The 20,408-nt window shown below is 38.2% G+C and overlaps 1 protein-coding gene across 5 annotated transcripts in view; it reads left to right on the plus strand.

The window, feature by feature from the left end:
* Nucleotides 1-20,408, plus strand: part of ETV1 (ETS variant transcription factor 1) — a 66,873-nt gene that overhangs the window by 35,942 nt on the left and 10,523 nt on the right. For 4 of the 5 annotated variants that reach the window (XM_039712069.1, XM_039712058.1, XM_039712087.1 and 1 more), the window contains 4 exons: nucleotides 45-233; nucleotides 4,026-4,273; nucleotides 16,278-16,346; nucleotides 18,686-18,754. In XM_039712069.1, coding sequence (XP_039568003.1) covers nucleotides 45-233; nucleotides 4,026-4,273; nucleotides 16,278-16,346; nucleotides 18,686-18,754 — 575 coding nt within the window. The remainder of the gene's footprint in view (nucleotides 1-44; nucleotides 234-4,025; nucleotides 4,274-16,277; nucleotides 16,347-18,685; nucleotides 18,755-20,408) is intronic. The other variant, XM_039712079.1, reaches the window with a different exon arrangement.

Consider the following 20,408-nt stretch of genomic DNA (forward strand, 5'->3'; position numbering starts at 1 on the left):
TGGAAAGAATAACCTATCTTGCTTTTCTCTTGCCTTACAAATAGTGCCTATGATCAGAAACCACAAGTGGGAATGAGGCCCTCCAACCCACCGACGCCATCCAGCACTCCCGTGTCACCGCTGCACCATGCCTCCCCAAACTCCGCTCAGACTCCTAAACCTGACCGGGTTTTCCCTACACACCTCCCTCCATCCCAGTCCATTCAAGACAACAGCTTCCCTATGGATCACAGGTAAAACACAAAACATGTGAAGGACCCATGCAGAAGGTGTTCAGTTGTGGCTCTTATATAGGGTAGTACTGGCTTCCTGCCCACAACTCCTCCCTTTTAGGTTGGGGGACTGAGGTGGAGACCAGCAAGGTTTGTCGTGTCAGAAGTGTGTGTGTGTTTATGAAAGGCTGGCACCCAGCTTGGTGCACTAGTGTATGAGTTCATATTGGCAGTGACAGAATTTAAATTACATGTTGGTTCTGTCTTGTGATGGTGATTACAGTATGCTGGATAGTCTCATCTAGGCTCCTTTTCCCATGAAAGGCTGGACCCGATGGTCTTTCAAGATCCCTTCCAACCTGGGCCCTTCTATAGCTCTGTGATTCACTTGAGGCTAGAAAGCCCTTCAAGGTGATGAAGTCACTAGCAAGCATGTTCCTAACTATAAATATCTGGCCTCTTGCTAAGCTGTTCACCTATCTAAAGGATAAGTGGCCATGTTACAGTGTTCCTGTAACATGTACTAAAGAATATTCTTTAGTAAGGGTGGATCATTTTTTCAAGCCCTTTTGCAATGTAGCATTTCAAAAAAAGATGCCAACATAAACTGTGTTTAAATAACATTAGTCTGAGTAAAAGCCACAAGAGTTAGAGACTAGAATTAAAGCTTCAACTGTCCTTAAGTCACCCTGTTTTGTTTTGATATGTTAGAAATCCCCAGACAACTGTCTTAGCTCAGTGTTGCAACAGATATGTTCAGTGGATTCCCCTGCTTTTTCAGTCCAAACACTTGTTTTTGGAATTCTATTTACCCTGGCCTTTATTGCATGAACCTGTTTTTGTACGCTGAGTTTTGATTGCTCTTGAACATTTAAAATTCCGTTGGTGTGTAAAGAGATATAAGTTCAGAAACTTGTTTTGCCTCTTAACCATTATCAAATTAAGAAAGACCTGAAAAGAAAAACAGTTGTTGGGAGTGTGATTTGCATGTTTCTGCTCTAATAAGGGCTGTTATCTCCAGGGACTTGTGCAGATCACTTTTGAAGGAGGTTGCTAATGTTAATATTGCTGTGTTGTGCTCTGCTGAGATAGCTTTAAATACCACCAAGGTTCTCTACAAGCCCTTCTGGCCATCAAGAAACACTGAATTGGCCCCTTCACCTGTCATAGTCCCAATCTCCTCCCCAGCCATGGACTGTGGTCTCGCCACAAAGGCCCCCGGTGAAGCCAGGCAGTGGTTTAGATTACAGGATGGTGGATAAATATGTTCCTGTACATACACCAAAGTCAAGCGGCCAGGAGACTGAAGTCAGCAGAAGCTAAATGGCTGATGTGCAGAGAACAGTAGTAAGATTTTTCAGATGAAAAAAATATTTTATTATAAAGCTACTTGTTAAGAAAGCACTGAACCTGTATGTCAGCGCTAACTTCAGTATTTATAGACATTTGCATACATCCTAGTATAGTTTCTGTACCCACAACTCTTGCTCTGTGCAAGCTTTGTAGGCTCCTTACATGATTTCTGCTCCCTCCCTCCTGTCCTTGATATCCATGTTCTTTAGGGCATTTTGCACTAATGCTTCCCTTCTGTTATAGAATATCATGTGTTCTAGTAAAGTCCAAAATATCTGACTCAAGGAACAAAGAAAAAAAAATCTAATTTTTCTCCATTTTTAAAGAAAGGTGGAATTGTAGTGGAAAATATTTTCCCCCATTTCCTTATTTATTTTGAATCTTGTGTATGAAGCAAAAGTGTACTTCATATTTTTGTGAAATTAAAATTTTTGTGATTTACAAGGTGAGATACTACTACAATGAGTGCATTTGGAAAATGTCATTTAAACAAATGACCTGCCTATGTGAGTTCACATATGCATCTATAACTGAAGGCACAGGTTTTATGGAACGTGCATTGGTGGCATAGGATAGCATCAGTATCTGGTGCATACAGCCCATACATCTTCATACAGGGCATGAGTATATGAACGATAAGTGGTCCTGACAAGTACCAACAGGAAACAAATCCACTTGTATAAACAAATGGCTTGATTCCATACAAAGCTTCCAGTACAACAAGTATTATTAACTTCCTTTGAGGCTTTGTGAGTGAGCCTGTTTCTTATTTTATCTTCAAGTTGCAATTTTCTGATTCACTCCTTGACAGTTCTTAATGATAATTTCTGCTTCTTTTTTTGGCTAATGAAAAAAGGAAAAAAAGGAAATGAATGCAGTGCCAGTCAGCCTAACTGTTTCATAATACATTTGAGTTTCTAAGTTTATTTTCTGCAGGTGTAGGTGGAATTGCAAGCCCCAATGTTACAGCATGGTACTCTTTCTACTGCAAAAATTATAGTATTTACAGCAGCATTGGAAAAATTCATTTTGTCTCCACTACTGCATGGTAATAGTTTCGATGTAGTTTCCACAGTATTTATAATTAAGCTATGACAGTAAATATTTGTCAGACCAAGTTACAGTAGTATTATGACAGATGGTAGTAGAGTTTAAATTGTTGTAGAAACATGTACTACCTATGAGTTGATAGTCAAGGATTTAATTGCTTGTGCAATCAAACCCCTGCACTGTGCTTCACTCACAGAGGTTTCTCCAAAGCTGGTTCAGACCCGAAGTACAGGAAGCTCAGGAATTATTAGGTCTCCATTTTTTTGAATGACAGTAAGAAGCTTCCAAAGAAACACACAAGTTACCTTTTTAAGTGTCTTGTTTATAATAAATGATAACGGGACTAGTAAGCAGTTTGTTGCAGGAACATTGCATTTTCTGTTGGTTAGTGTGGGCACAGTATTACTGCTGTGGTGATTACTACTGTGGTAATATTGTGGTAATGCTGTGGTAATATGCAGGAGATAACAGGAAGACGGCATTCAGTTCATCAGGGCCCAGTGGAAAAAAGCATCCTGGTATTCTTCTGTATGATTCTGAACCTGCAGATGTCCGAGTAATTACATTCAGACCTTTTAGTTCAGGTAGATCGGTTTTATGGAAGGAAAAACAAGCACAGGTTCTTGAGAGTAGCATTTCAGGTAAAACAAAATAATTTGAAATGAAATTCTCTTATTTTTTGCCTACTGAAGAGCATTTGGGAATAGCAAAAGGCAGTGTGGCTTGTACAGATTACAACTTTCATGTAGAAATGACTAAGGGGAAGAGTTAAGGCAGGAGAGTAATTAATTGTCGTAGCAAAAATTTGTACCTTCTTCTTTTCCTGGGGTTCTGACATTCCCTTCATTTTACAGCTGGAGTGCAGTGCCATCCTTGCGAGTCAGTCTCTCATAACACTACCCCTGAGAGGACAGAACAGTGGACTTTTACTCTGGAATGGTTCCAAATGTTAGAGCAGACAATACTCTACAAAAAACATGTTTATTGTGGTCAGAATGGTTTCTGTGTAACAATAAGATGGGTAAGAGTACATTACAGTATGAGCAAGATGTTGCTAACATTTGTGAAAGAGCAGAGAACTCTGACTACGCCTCCTTCATGTCACTGTGGTAGAATGTCAGTCTTCTACTGATTTGAAGCTGGTGCATTTCCTGTTTGCCTCTTCTTTTGAGGGAACATATTGAAAGCAAAGAGGATGTGGCGGGGACAGGTCTTAGAGCTGGTATTAATAGGTGGGATTTTTGTTTCTTTGCTTGCTGGTGTGATCCTGATGGGAGCACTTGGCATGATCATAAGCAAAATGCTCGTTATTGAGAAAGAGATACAGCCACTAATAATGACTTCTGAAGATCTTTGGGAAATGGAACGTAGCTGGAGTCCTTTACATGACCTCTCTAATTTGTGTTCTAGATTTCGCCGCCAGCTCTCTGAACCTTGCAATTCTTTCCCACCTTTGCCTGCAATGCCAAGGGAAGGACGTCCAATATATCAGCGCCAGATGTCTGAACCAAACATCCCTTTCCCGCCTCAAGGTTTTAAGCAGGAGTACCACGATCCAGTTTATGAACACAACGCTATGGTTGGCAGTGCAGCCAGTCAAAATTTCCCCCCTCCTCTGATGATTAAACAGGAACCTAGGGATTTTGCATATGATTCAGGTAGGTGAGATTCTCCTTTAGTTCTGCACAGCAAAACAATACTTGACTCCAAGCCAGTGCTATTGATGTTTTGATCGTATGAATTGAAACTTGCTCTTTTGACACTTTAATCTCACAAATTATGTCTGAGACAGCTTACAAAGTATTAAGATTGCTATATAATATGGTGTGACTCGTGGCACTATTTCTTGGTCTTTAAAGGGCTTCATTTTCTAGAAATCTCTGTCCAGAAACATTAAAGAAGTCGAGGAAGAAAGTAATGGGTGCAAATTTGCTTTGTTAAGAGGGAACTTGTTCTGTACTATGTCATCTTTGACCTCTGAATTTGTGTGCTCCATTTTATGAGTTCTTCCATTTGTGTGCCAGAAATAGAGAACTCTTTCTCCTCTTGCTTGCATTACTTTAAATCAGGAGTAACTCCACTGAAGTGGGGTTTATACAGCTATAAAACCGATGAGGGAGAAGAATCGGCCAAATTGGTGTCAGCTCCTCAGTTTGTGCATACTGCTGTGTTTTGTGGAGGTACATAATCTGAGATGCCAGGTTGCTGATGTAGAGAATACACTGTTGCTATTAATAATGTTTATTATGATTGTGCTTATGGGGCAACTGGAATGGAACCTTATTGCTCTACAGACAGTACAAAACAGAGGAGGTGGTGGCAGAGTCTGCTCCCAATAGCTTCTTATCAAAATAGAAAAGATAAGCAATAGGAAGGATAAAAAAATAAATCAAGGGAATAACTATATAAATGTTTGATAACATGTAATATTTATATTATACTTGGGAAAAGAATGTAAAAATTAAGAAGTAAAAAAAGAAATTTAGTCATGAGTACCAAGTAAAAGGGCAAAGGAAGCTACAAAGAAGAAAGCTGGAAAGGTGGTATAAAAAGAAGCTGAGATTAAAACATGAGGAGTGCTCTAGGTGGGGTTAAACAGTTGATTGAGCCAAGATAATGCAATCAAAATGTTCAGTTTTAGTGTAAGTGCTTTCTGCAGCTCCTCTTCAGTGTCTGCCCTTGGTCCTGCTTTGTGCATGCCCCACTGTTGAAAGGGAGGGATTTCAGCATGTCCCAGCTGTGCTTCTGGAGAAGGGTACATTGCTTTCATACACATCCATGCTGACTTGGGCAGGGGGAATGGATGGCTCTGTCTGACTTAAGTCTGACTCTCCCTTCTTCTTGATGGTGCTGTACTCCCAGGGCTTTCCTTCTGGTTCAGTCTCTGGCTAGATGCTTTTGCAGTTTATTTTCCAAAGGCTATACAACAGCTGACTTGAAGTGTCCTTTGAAATTGTAGCTCATGAAAGACTATCTTGCAATTCGATATAGTGTAGAACAGTTTTTAAATTTCCTTTCTGTAACTAACTTAACACTGTCTATTTGGTGGGATATTTTGTGGTTTCATTAATGTAAAGTGCGTGTTGTAGAGTTGATCTCGATGTTAGAATGGGAGAATTTGGAAAGTAGAGCTGCTTTTCCCTTTCTTATTCTTAACAAGCAAAAAACCAATCCTTAGGAAAATTTGAGTTAGCCCTTAACAGGGAGGGGACCAGGGATGAAATATTTCTCCAAGCTGAAATATAAGACAAGATGAAAGTGAAATGGAATTACAAGGATCAGATCCAGAACTCAACCCATTAATTGATGAAGGTTCTTAGATCTGTGGCTTTGTGGAGTTATGTATCTCTGGTCCTAGAGAATATGGGAGAGACTGTGTAGTTCATGTGGTAGTGGATAATAAATGGGGGACTGTAGCTTCAGGCACTTCCAGTCCCTTGCAACCTTCACAAGCACCATTATTCATCTTGCGAAATTAAAGGTCAAAAAAAAGCCCTTTTGTAAATATGCTTCTTATTTGGCTCAGTAGTGGGATCTCCTTATTGCATACTGTTACTTTAAATCTGGATTGGCTGCTAACATTCATCTTTCTTTGGAATATTCTGTATGGAAGAAAGCAGGAAATTTTGTTCTGAAATGAAGATGTACAAACTTGTATCCAGTCCTGTCATGTCTATTTATTTTGTGCCAGCAAGAACAACATTCCACTTTATAATAATTATCTTCAAGCAAAATTGTTGCTTCTTTTGTAGATGAATGATTAGTTTTTAAAAATGTAATAGCTGTGTAACCAGTGGTCATGAAAAATTAATCTGTTGGTATCAGGAAGTACTTTTATTGGCCTCAGAATCACTGCATTTAAGTTGACACATCTGTACACTCCATAAATTGCAGTCAACAACTGTGGTCTGTTGATATTTTGTCTTGTTACCATCTGTTCTCTAGAAACCATCATTTTCCATTCTTGCTAAGAGTACATTAAATAACCCCTTAGGAAACATAATGTATTTGTCACTGAATCATTGATTTCATTTTTCACCTATGGATGTTCAGGGAAGGAGGAATGCCAGAGTAAAAAGTCTTTCTTTTTTCATTGTATTTTATTGCAGCTCAGATAAGAATATAGAAACATATTTTAAAAGTTCATTTTAATGCACTGGGATGTTCCTTTTGGGATGTTTTTGAAAGGGACTCGTAAAAGTTCATCGCTTTTGTGCACTATTCTTTTATACTTTGTGGGAAGCTGGTGAATGAAAAGCATTATTATAGAATGATTACAACTCTATTAAAACATGACATTAATTATGACATGGGAAATGGCAGATCAATTAGTTGTAATTGTAATTGCAGGTATGCAATTTCTACTGCAGAATAGAGATAATGGAGATGTTTGAGATAATGGAAAAAGAAAAATGTCAACAGAGTAGAGGCTTTTCCTTATCCATCCATGCTTCTATAAGTCACAGTGCATCATATAGGTTCAATCAGACATTTTCTGGATTTTTTTTTCATGTCTGACAGTCAGATGTATTTAGTACTTGATGGTAAATCTAGCAACTTTAGTCGCAGAAGTGCAGCCAGGGGCATACAGAGCTTTGAGATTTTGCATAATTAATGAATATACTCCAAAAGGCTTCCTAAGACCTTTGTTTACAAGGCCTAATAGTGGATATTCCTGTACAGTTAGCGCTTCTAGAATTCAGTAATGTATTCAGGTACTTAAACAAAGAGGCCAAACTTGATATAGCTTGTCTCCTCTGTGCTTTATTTTTGAGCAGAATCTTCACAGGTTTAACCCTTCCTACATGATGTAGTATATTTGCGTATATAGTAAAGTATGACTCTAGTTGTATGTGTATCAATTAATACTAAAAATCAAGTTTTAAAACAACATCTTAAATTATTATCTCTTATATTTAGTTTTGTCCAATTGCCCAATATTTGGTTTTGCCCAACTGAAAATAGTTATTTTGGAAAATTGAAATAGTTATTTTTGTTGCAAAATTTTTATAATCATGTCTTTGGAAACTGAAATTTGTCACACAGTGGTAATGGAGATGAATGGAGGAGGAACTGTTGCTTGCATATACTAGTCATTGATTGCCAGGAATTTTTCTGTTGAAATTTAGATAGATTCAGTACTTCCTGAATGTGTTACAGGCATTAGCAGGGCTGCTATCACAGTTTCATTTCAGGGTAGCCTTACAATTAATACGCTTGAACAGACCTTTGAAAATTTGGATTCTCTCCCTGTCACTTCTGAGACACTAGTCACATCACTTAAAGAATGAACTCTCCAGACAGAATTATTAGCCTCCATGTCTTTCTTTCTGAGTTGCTCATCCTTTTAATTCCTGAAGCCTCTCAAGCAAATACCTTGTGTTGGCAAGTGAGAATGGATGGGCAACTGCCCCTTTGTTAAGAGAAATGAGCGGAGGCTGAGAGACAAATCAGGTACATAAACCTGTTTGTTTTGGATACCCAGTTAGAACGGGGTGATTTTTAAAAGAACATTATGTACTACATATGTTCAAATCCTGGCTCCTAGGGACTTTCTTCGTGTTCCTAGATGAAGAATTATGGGAACATCAGATAAAGGTCTCGGTATAAGCAGTATAAAAATATCTGATACCAAAAATCTGGCAGAAGCAATGTGGCTACTTTGAAAAACCTTGTTGGAGCTGGAATGGCTTTTCTGTGGCCTAAAGGTGGCCATTCAGCTGCATTATCTTTTCTTTTCTTGAAAACTTTTGCCTCAGTACATAGACAACTTCCAGCCCCTGTAACAAATGAAGCAGGGGCTCCACCTGCTAAGCTGTTTGCAGCATGGCTCTCCTTCCCACGAAGAGTTTTGACCTGTGCTTTCAAGACAAGAGTGATGGAGCAAAAGGCTGTATCATATTTGCAGCAAAGGATTTGTATAAAGTTTGTGCAGGAAGTTGTTAATTATGACACTTACTTAACCTCCTAAGTTTGCTCTTACATGTATAGAATGTTGGTAGCATTCTGCCATCCATGTTGTAAATGTATTTACCTAATGATGGGAAACAGAATAAAATGCAAGAGTCCTCTAAAATACTTGATGAGGTGTTTTTTGGAAAGCAAATCAGTGGTTATTAAGGTGGAAAAAGACTCCTAGTAGCATATTCTTCCCTAGGCGTCAGCCAACGTATTCTTAAATTTGGGAGTTTGCAGAATAGCGTAAGAGAAAGCACTGAATTGAAATTTCAAGGGGAAAAAATTGTTTTTCAGGTTATATTTATTTGCAGCTTGATTCCTCCTCCCGTTTATTTTTTAAACATTTTGTTATTCTATTGTACTTCTGAAGGCAAAATTTAGATATTTGTAGATGCTAGTGTGAAGAGAAAAAGTCAATTGGAGGCAGTGCTGGTTTGCTTTTTCCAGGATATTCTCCAGTGCTGCATTAAATGCATTGAGCAGTGCAGCATTTAAAGTGGCACAAGTCATGGTGCTTCCTCTGCTGTTTTTGTTTATATTGGCTAATTTTTGTACCGTGCTCTGAAAATATAAAGTTCTGTGTGATTGCTAGGTATTATTACTTCTATTTTCCCCTGGGAGATTATTTCACAGACAAATAGACTTCACAGTTAAGAAATATTTCTTGATCATAAGCCTCAATTTTCTCTTTGATTGGTTGCATTCCCTTGCTCATAGCTACATCTGACTGAAAACAATTTATTGGTATCAATGTACCATCTCTAAATCACTGTAGATGGATTGTGTGTGTACTCTGTCAGCGTGACTCCAGGTTTCGTATCTTGCTTCAAAAGTCATCCAGCTGCTGAGTCTTTTCCTCAAGTTCTCTCCAAGTTTCCTTTTTTTCTTATTTCTTTCTTTTCTTCTTTTTAAAATCAGGCTGCAAATACTTGCAGTATTTTTGAACACATTTTTATAAAATACTTTGTGAAACAGAACTGACTCTATCCTTTTCCTGGGTATGGGGCTTCAGTACACAGCTCTCAAAACTGCATCTCCTTATGGCCTTAAAGAAATTCTTATACACAAAAGTACAATTGTTCTCAGTGAAAATCCAGATGGTATAAAGGCAGGAGGGGAGAAGGGACAGAGTTTTGCTCTCAAGTTAGGAAGTTTAAGAACTCTCCCCACTTCAAATTTGGTTTTGCAGTTTTTCCTGTGGTCTAAAATATTTAATCCTTGTGTTTTGGGAACTTGTCTTTGCTGTGTTGCTGAGTATGAATTTTGTTCAATAGTTAAGCTGCACTGGACTTTGTACTTGCTTTTAAAACACAAATCTGCAGTCGGACTGTATGGCTGCAGAAAATAAGAGCATCTGACAGGAAAACTTGGGAATCTTGGGCTTCAGAAGATTGCTGTGAAGGGCAGCAATTTAACTTTTCACTTACTGTAAATCTAGGTGATTTCATCTATTCACTATTTCTGTCTGAAATAAATCTGTCGTTAGAAATTATTTCATTTTGCAATGTTACCTTTGTGAACAAAGGAAAGCCTGAATACCAAGTTAATGTGAGTATGTAGGCAGGAGACCGTATATGTATTTTTGTTTTCAAGGCAGACAATACGATCTGAAAAATTGTCCTGCAGTCCCTGTTTTTCAAAGAAATGGATAAATATCCTCTAAATCTACAGTTACAGTAAGTGGCACTGGCTAATGATTTGATTTGAGGATTGAGAGCGCAGTCTGGATTTACTCTTTGTGCATTAAGGCAGGTCAAATGGACACAGGCTGCATTTTAAATCAGTAATGGAAGGCTGAAGCCTGCCTTAAACCAATCACATCAGCCTTGCTCAAGACCAATTGATCCCGAGAGACTGAGCCCTGTGAGCCTAGCTTTTATATGAATGGACTCTGTGCAGCCTGAAGTTTCATTCATAAAATGGATGCTGAAGGGAAAAAAAAAAAAAAGCCAACCCACACACGCCGAACCCTGGAATGTCCATTTATGCGGAGCTGAAGGGTGTAGTGTTCCCTCAGCTGCTGCTTTTGCCAGTTGCCTTAAAGTAATGATTAATGCTGCTTGGCCCTGCCTGCCTGCAACCTGACACCATTTATGGCCTTGGTGTGTTTCTAATGTATAGTGAATGAGAAGGCTACATTCTCAAATCAGAAACATAAACAGGAACTGGTTGGTCTGAATTCCATTCAAATATGTCACTTCAGCCGTGCAGTGTTTGTCCAACTTCGATTTTACAGGCAGGGAATGGGGCGGGGGAGAAAAAGCAACACAGACATTTTTGCAGTAAGGTTACCAACAAAAGGAGCAAGGGAGAGAGAAAATACTGCTGTCTTTTGTTGAATTCAAAGGAGAGCAATGTTTAAGACACATTTTACAGTTACTGAGGTTAATAAAAGCAAATACATGATTTTAAAGTATGCTCAAAAGATCAGCTCCATGTGGAATTTCAATTCAGAGCTGAATGTATGAGCCTTTGTTTTCCTGTTCTGCTGTACAAAAAGTTACACATCGCCTAGACAGGCTGTTGACATCTGGTCTCACAAAATGCACTGGATGTTGTCATAGATCTAAAAACCAAAGTTGTGGAAAGGAAGATGTTTGCTTAAGTTTTTTTCTGTATCTGTGTAATATTTCCACTTACACATGAGCCGATGGGGCCAAACCTAATTCTCTGAGAAGTTTTTGAAAAATGAGCTGTAAGAAATTAAACTTCAACAATTTTAATCAGCTATTTTTAGAAGGAAGTGTATGTGTATCTATGAGTGCACATTCTTGTAAGTTTGGGGTTTTTTTCCTAGATTGCTGGCATAAAGGCTGGTGGCAGAGAAAATGAATAAACCTTCCATTCTGAATGTTTCTAAATTGCATAATAATTTGGGAAAAGATTGCTTAATTTTTAAATTTTAAATTTTAAATTTTATTTGTTTACACCCATGTAATTTCAGTGCACCTACATTCTTTCATGCTGAATCTGCTACTGGAAAAAAATAATGCTGACTTTTTTATTGCCAGGACTTTGCCAATTTGTAGGGCTCTGTTCGTAATATAGCTTGTGAGGGATAAATCTTTTAAAGGTGGTTGAACTAAAACTTGATCCACCAGCATGTGAGTGGTGGGTCAATAGCTCAAACAATTCTTGTATAAAGAGTTTGTAATTAGTTCCAGTATTTTTACCTGAATATCACCTTTTGGGAAGATATGAGTTTCAGTCTAAATGTGTTCTGCAGGTTTAAAAATCCAAAAGGATAATTTGTTACTTCTCCCTGCAAAACACAAATCATGCATTTTTCTTAGTGACTCCTGGTGCTACCTGAGCAATTTGTTGTGATCTTGTTTGAAGAATTGCCATTCTTACCTAAAAAGGTCTCTTTTTTCTGGTGATTTCACTATTATCTTTACCCTTGAGCTGGTCAGAACTTCTCAAGGATGTTGTAAACAGCTGCTTTCCACCAGGAGGCTGAATGTGTTTCAGTGGTAGATGAAGTGCTCCTTTGTAAACAGTTTGTCAGTGCTCTTGGAAATCCATGAACAGAAAATTTATTTGCAGTGATATTGTGATGTTTTAAGTTTAATGCCAAAAGTATGATGTGTTCTAGTTTGAACATTTTATTTTTAAAAGGCTACTTTTTTCTCTTCACGTGGTAAAAACCTCTCCCAGTACACCAACCACCTGCTCACGTAGCAGAGAAGTGCTTGTACTGTGCAAGTGAAGCTCTGCCAGGCACCAAAGGGATTGCTGGTGTGTTCACAGGGTCAGGCTGGAACATGGGAGTGACACCAGGTTTGTCCCAGCTACCCAAGGGACTTGTGCATGCCCTTCTGTACCCAGTAGCACAATGGGAGAGGATCTGCATGTGCTGCATTTCTTGTCTATGGGAAGACCAAGTAGCACATTTAAGTCTATCTGTATAGACACACAAAATCTGAATTAAAGCAATAGGGGTTAAAATTCACACAATTACTTTTCAGACCAAAAGGACAATTAGAAAGACATGGTATAAGTGAAATTGCAGGGTTTACAGTGAAGTCCCTTCAAAGTTTTGGGGACCAGGTCCTTTTGAAACAGTTCCTTATGGAATCTGCTTCAAATATGACTTACTTGGAAATAAAATGTAACTGGAAAAGTGGGCAGGAAAACAATAAGAAGGTTGCAGTCTTATTATCACTTTGTTTAAAATATTTAGGGACGTAGGCATGTTTCACTATGAGTTGAGTGTTTGGTGAATTTGAGTGACTTGTTAACAGGCTTCCTGACTAAGGCAGCTGCCTGCCAGTACAACACAGTCCTCACCCAAGCTGTCACATGGAGGGTGAGGCCAGGCAGGCAGTTCCTTTCTTCTCCCACCTTGTTTCAGGTGACCTGTGCCACATCCAAGGCTCCATCTCCATTCTCTCCCTCTGCACGTGCACACGTGCGATGCAACACCTCTGTATCGCGCTGTGCTTTGTCACCAGCCCATGGGGTGTGCCCTGGGCCTCCAGAGCTTCAGCTGATGTTGATAAAGTGAGCTGAAAAATAATTCAGAGTTAGAGTGTAACATAACAACCTGCCCTTCAGTTAAGGAGGCTGTGTAAAGCCAGAAACAGGAACTGCTGAAGAATAAATCCTGGTTCAGGTTTCCAGTTCTTGCTTTGCTCTGCCTCATTCAGAAGAAGACAGTCAGTCACTTCGTCCCATAGAATACAGTCTTGTCATTTCATCCCTTTGCCTGCAGAAGCTCCATCTTCACTGTGTCTATTCTGGCTAGGGACACAGGCTGAAATTCTGGGGGTTTTTTGTGCAGGATGGGATTGTGGGAAAGAAATCTTATCCTCATCTCTGAAAAACAATCAGAAAAGAGGATTTAAGGATTCTTTAGCTGCTGAGTTATACAGGGCTGAGACAACCCAACCCCTTAAATTCTGACATGATCATTAATATGAACTAACTTACCAAGGGACCGCTCAAGTGTCTTACTTGATAATGAAACTTAGAATCTGTGCCTGCTAAGTTCAATAGCCAGTTTTTCTTGTCCTGAGAAAGTCAGTTTGGGCTTTTTCTGCTTGGATGTATTTTGATGGGGGCATAGCAGAGCTTATTTCCATTATTTTTCTCTGTGATGGTCCGGGATGAGAAGGCATTTTTGCAGTGTCTAGATCAGGTGTACTTTTTAAAATAGCACCTATTGGGAAAAGAATGGTTTCATGGTCTAGGATATAAGACCATATTAATTGTTTTAAGATGACTGCTATGTTTCTGTTAATAGGAAGAGCAATTAAGAATGACCCCTAAGTATTCCGAAAGGATAATAAAAGAGAAGCAATTTTTTAACATTTCCATATTTTTAGCTAGTTTTTTGTTGTGATTTTTTTTTAAGGGATTCTGCTGTTCTTGAGCTGATGTAACCTTAAAATGTGAATTACTTCATTAACAGTCTGAAATAAGCTTGTGCCTAAATCCAGGCACATTTTTCTTCAAAGACCAAAACTTGTAAAAAGATGATAAATCAGTCATCTCTTGGATCTTGCCCAGGAAGTATTTCATGCCTGCTTCTGTCTTATTTGTTGTCTTGAAACAATGGTTTAAGAAGAAGGAAACATATAATTGCTCTGTAATTTCTACACTAAAATGTTTTCTTTTGAAGTAGCTCCGCTTAGCATGTAAAAATACTTCTGGGTCTTAGTCAAGCATTTAGTACAATTTAAAACTGCAATACTAAATTTCATTGGTTGGACTTTTTATTAGATAAGGTAGAAATGAAAGCAGCAGGCAATTTAATTAGCAGTAATTTTTCTGGGCAAGTCATTACTTTGATGAACTTCAGAGCAATGTTTATGGCTCCTAATTAACCATGTTAGTCATTTGATTGAATAATCACTTTGGAAATGTTTCTACAATTTGATTAGAGTCTGACCCACTCTGATAGTCATAAATTAACTGATAGCACTTTAGGATAACAAGACTCTAGTTACTTTACGAGAAATAAACTCTTCGTTGCTGTATTTTTTGGTCCTCTGTGGACTGTTTAAGCACAAGCTAACCAGAAGATTAAGTAATGTTGGTACAAACAATGCTTGCCTTAAAGAGACTCCAGATGTTAATTATAATTGACTTAGGAGCATGGGAGATGAAACCCCAACTTGGCTAAGAAGACAACTTATGCATGCATAATTCTTTATTCAGCATACTCTGCTCTATCACTTTGCAGGAGTGGAGTTCATGAGTCAAAAAGGGCTTTGCTGCCAGTACTAGAGAAGCTTTACCTAAAATAGAAAATAGCATCTGTTTCAGTTCTACAGCTTCCTCTTTTTTTACGTAGATTTTTCCATTCTCCTTAGAATTCAATCTACTTGCTAACATGAATGATTCCTTGCAGGTGAAGCACTGCTTGTAGCCTTGACTTCTAGTCTGCAGAGCTATACTTGACTGGGGTGATCACTGAGTCACTGATTCCTGTGGTTGCTCAGAATAGCTGCCTGAGACATTAGAGATTCTCTAGGCCTGAGGAGGCAGGCACTGAGCGTTTTATCGAGAGAGGAGGTAATGAAGAGTTTGGCACAGATGTGCAAGAGGGACCATGGACTGTTAGAGGAAACTTATTATTATTACTGCCCTGTGTTTCACTTGTTTGTGAAGTCAGTGTAAAACCTCATTTTCTTATCCTGCCAAATCTTTGATACTCATCACTAGTCAGTGAACAGTGAAATTTGGAATCACAGTCTGAAAGAGTCTGTAGGCGGTGTTGGAAAAATAATGTCTGCTCTTTCGACCTCTGTTTGCATCTCTTAAAGAGTTACAAGTTACTGGTAACAGATTGCATAGCTTAGGGTAGGAGTTCATCGCAAGATCAAATAGACTTTGTTAAGCAAGACTTTTGATATCCAAGAAGTAGGTTAAACATGGTCTAGAAGGGCAAACATTTACGGTGTGTTTCTGTTTGCAAGTCCCTGTGCACAGGATGTGACTACTTGGAGACAGTGTAAGACACGAGGAAGAAAAAGAAAGACATTTAAAGAATACACTTTTCATTAGTTCTGTTTGGCTTTTCTCATTCTTCCTGCAGATTTGAGCAGAGGTGGAGAATAGTAAATAAATATCAGTATTATTTAGAATATGCACAGTATTTTTTTTTTGGAAAGGTGCAATTTTGTTCTAAACACATACAAGTGGAGAGTGATATAGATAGACCCCTAAATTTCTAGATAAAATTCTTAGCAACTGCAGAAAATTTTATTAACCCTTCAAGTCCTTAACCAGAGTCTAAAAAGCATTATCCTACTCTAAATTCACTTTGACATCCTTGTGTAAATGTGTGTTTATAAGTCTCCAGTGTGACACAATTGATTAAAAACTTAGGGTTGAATTAGCCATGAAGATAGATATACAAGCACAGGGTTTAAAATATTCATGGTCACTGGTGCGGGTTTTTTGGTGAATGGTCCAAAGTATAATTGCCATGGGAGTCAGCTTTTAGCAAAGTTGATTACAAGAGGTTTGGAGTTCAGTGCCTATTGTGGTTAGGATCTGTGAGCCTCACATCATGACTTTCTCCTTGGCCATGCATGGTGTGTGCTGCTATGAAATGCTGTGTGTTGACAGGTTCCCTCTCACTATAAGTTGCATCCTTTTCTGTTGCTGTTCTGCTTGCAGCTTGTCCCATTGATAACCTGCACACTTTTAATTCCAGACAGTCTTTTGACTTGCATTGTCATCTTCTCCTTTCAGAAGTGCCTAGCTGCCATTCCATTTACATGAGGCAAGAAGGCTTCCTGGCTCACCCAAACAGAACAGAAGTTAAGTTTTCTATTATGTATAACTTTTGTATGAGAGAAATGTTAAAAAAATTAAAAACCTGGGGGTATCTGGGGTTCACTGGTTTAATTCTGGTGCTGGGAAGACTTGCATCATCCTTCTTTCCCTTTTCAGTGTTGAGTTTCTGATGCACTGAATTTTTTGTAGTTTCTTTTAGTGCCATGGGTTGATCAGGATAGAAGCAATTATATTATAAAATTAACTTATTCTGCTTTTCAAGGCCTCTAGCAGTTGAGAGGAAGGCACACTTAAAAATGTGTCTGTTTCACGCATTCTCCTCAAGTGATATATTCCAGGCTGTTAGCATGACAGGCTCAGTTAACTGTGTTAAGTAATCCATTTTATACTTTAAATTCAGTGAAGGGTTTGGGTTTTTCCTTTTGTTATTATTTTTGCAATGTTTTGATGCACTTTATGCCCAAATTGAGACCTACCAAAATTCCCAATGATTTCAGTGGGACAGAGCTTACATAATTGTCAAAATTAATAATTCTGAGTGACAGCACTTTATATATACTAGAAATAAGAAGTCCAAGAGAACTAAGATGACGTTGAGAGGTTATAGCCTCGCCTGTCCTGTTTTAGTTTATCTGTCTTAGCAATACATTATTTTCTGCTTGTTTGTTTAGGGTTTATTTTTCTTCCAGTGGGCAAAGTTCAGAAACATGAGGAATCTGCTTTTGAGATTGATGAGAATCCAGATAGATGTATGAATCAAAGTCTTCCAGGAAGACTTCATTTACTGATGTAAAGATAGACTCAAAAAGATAGCACATCTGGCTAAAATCCCATCTGCTTCTGGGTTGAAATAAAGACAGGAAAAAAAAAAAGATAGTGTTTATCAAGGAAGGTAAAACAGGAGATGGAAATTTCTTAGTCTTGTTATATGAAATTATGTGAAGTATAGAATCTTGATAAGGGAGGTGAGAGACATCAGGAAAAATATAAACAAACTGCAGGGATAAGGGCAAAAGATATTGAGTTTTAATAGATAGGGGAAAACCCATCTTATCCATGTTATGGTCTTGTAAGGAGTTGGAGGTGGCAGAATTTTCATGAATGACGTAAAAATCAGTGATATTAGCTAAATATTTGTTTTCTGTATTTGAAATCAATCAACATAATTTTACAGAATAAAGGTCACGTCAAATCTGATTCTGTACTTTGCTGAAAATAAAAGTTTGATTGATAAAGATGCTTGTATCGTATAGTTTGACTTTTTATGGCATTCAATTTGCCTCTGCATTACATTCTGATTAAGAAGTTAGCACAAAGCAATATCAATAAAGTACACATTAAATACATTAAGACCTGGCCAACTGACAGATCTAAAAGAGGTTGTCACCAGGCAATCATCTCTGAATGGATTATAGTTCTGTAGGAATTGATATCAGGAGTGTTGCTATTCAATATTTTCAGTAAAGATATGGAACAAAGTTAATAGATAACTTTATGGCACAAAGATAGAGCAGTAAATAACGGGCAGGACAGGGCAGTCACACAAAGCAGTTTGAATTGTTTGGTTATCTGGGCACATTAAACAAAATGTTTTTTTTAATACATGAATGTAGACCAGGCCTGTGGAACAGGGAAACAATGTATTGGAAAAAAGGATTTTGAGGTGGGCCTCCTCCTCAGCTTCACAGTGGGAAAGCAGCCCAACTGAGCACTGTAACCTTAAGGCAAAAAGCCTTCTGTAATACTTTGGCAGTCAAAAGGAGGGTCAGAGGGGGGCAGGAGAGGAGGAGATGTTTTGTCTCACTCAGTAGCACTGGTGAAACTGATACTGATATGCAGTACAGATCTGGTGAAGCAAAACATGAGCATAATAGGAAATGTGTACAGAATGGTGTGCTAGAAAGACTGCTGGGTTGTAGACAGTGTCTTTTAATGACAAAATAAAGTTTTATAAAACGATCTTAATTGGAAGGAACACCAAGAGCAGTGTGTGAGGGTGACCTGTGTGGGTGTGAGGAGGACTTCTCTCGTCTTGCAGGGAGAAGATCTGCAGGAACTAATGGTTAAATGTCAAAGCCATGCTAGTTCAAACAGGAAATGAGCAAACATTTTGTAATAAATCATAGAGAAAAATGGGTGCTTTTTCATTTTAGCAGGTGGAGATTAACAGTCGTTTGGGAACTCATATGTTAATTAAACACCCTTGTACTTAGGCCAAAATGTTGGGATTGGGCGGTGTCTAAAGGATGTGGGATATTAACCTGATTCCTGTATAACTTAGTGTTCCCTCTGGCATTAAGCCTGTGATCTCTTTTTTCTCCATGCATCTTTTATATAAACACCTCTCTCTTTTTAACTTACAGGCTGTATGTATGAAAAGGGACCTAGGCAGTTTTATGATGACACTTGCGTTGTTCCAGAGAAGTTTGACGGTATGTATGACACATCTCTTTTTCCTGTGTAGGGAGATGAAAAAGAAAGAGATGAGGGACTTTTCTCTGTTGCTGATCAAAAAAGCCCAGCAACGTTCCAATTTAGGATTCCTTAACACACCATTTGTGGTGCGCCCAACCAAAGCTGACCTTTGTCTTTTGAAACCAAAGTCTTCTCTTCAATAGGATGTCATTTGGCTTTTGGCAGTGAAAGATGCTGCATCCAGACTTGTGGCATAGGAGCTCAGTTCTGTACTGTTGAGAAGTAATAAGAGGATTTCCATTGCACTGATGATCACATGTTGTTTGTGATGTAATGAAAGCTGTACTTACAATTAGCAAAACAGTGGCAAAAGCAACAGCTTTGGTTTTACTGAGGATTAAGCCTCTTGCTGTCTACGAAGTGATGAATAGTGGGAAGTGAGTATATAGGGCATTTTTTGTGTTTATGCCGATGTATTTGCACTAGGTTGAATGTACTAGAGGTTTATTTTTCAGTGGGATTGATAACAAATCAATGCCCTGTTCACAGCACTACCAATTACAGCAGATTTTTTTAAGAGGAATTTTGAGGTCAATTAAAATGAATGGTCCAAATTATCCTCAGTTACTCTGACGTAAAATCAGTTTCCTGGTGTAACTCAGTTGATTTCGGATTTATTTCATTAGAAGCAAAGTAGATGGACACCATATTTCTTGCTAGTGACTCTGTTAGTCTGCAACTTTGGGAAGTAATTTAAGGACCAATTACTTAAATTTGCTAGAATGGCATTATGTTAGTGGATGCATGCTCTTGCAGTGTTGTTAGTGTAGCTTTTGTGTTAGTGTGTGTATGTCTGGCTTTATTTATTTCAGCAGGAAAGATTAGCTATTTCCTGATAAACTTGTGAACAAGTCTTTGACCACAGATAAAAGTAGGGCTGTAGAATTGGTGTTTTTCTCCTACTTTATTTTGTTTGTTTTGTCCTGAGACTCACTTATGGATTACAAAACTATTGCGTGTTTAGCAGCATTTGTTGTATTTTCTGAAAATCTGGAGACTCTGAAATGAAAGTACCCCAGAGAATTGCACATTCTTCAGAGTATCACATGTGTTTTTATGTCGGTAAGAAATAGATAAAAGAGTTTTAGACAATATTAGACCTAACTGAAGACTGCTGAATCCAGTATTGCATTGTCACTGCATTGACACAGTCACAGAAAGACTGTTCTATTGAAAGTCTACTTTATATACCCTGGCTTTGTAATGTGAGCTTGTTTGGGTTTTTTTAATGTTTTTTTTTTAAAGCACATTGTGTCAGGTATTTTTTGTTCCCCAAAAATGATTGTGGATCTGATCTGAGCACCAGTGTTGGATTTATATGTACATTTATGGGAATGGGATCAGACTGCTACAAGAAGTTAAGACTCATTAACAGTAGCATTTGTCTATGTCTTCCTTAAAAACCCTTTTGGTTAATTTGGGTATTGTACAGGAAAGGGAATGAAAATGAAAAATAAATACAAATACAGGAAAAGAATTAAAGTATTTTTGTGCCTGCAAAGCAAGCAGTCTGCTGCTAGTTTCTATGACTGCCCATTGAGAAAACACCTTGTACTCTAGAAGATTGATCTCGTGATGCAAATAGGTGTGTTTATGCTTGTAGCATGATGT

Source organism: Passer montanus, unplaced genomic scaffold (assembly GCF_014805655.1).
Source record: "Passer montanus isolate IOZ18808 unplaced genomic scaffold, ASM1480565v1 scaffold10, whole genome shotgun sequence".
NCBI classification, from domain to species: Eukaryota; Metazoa; Chordata; class Aves; order Passeriformes; family Passeridae; genus Passer; species Passer montanus.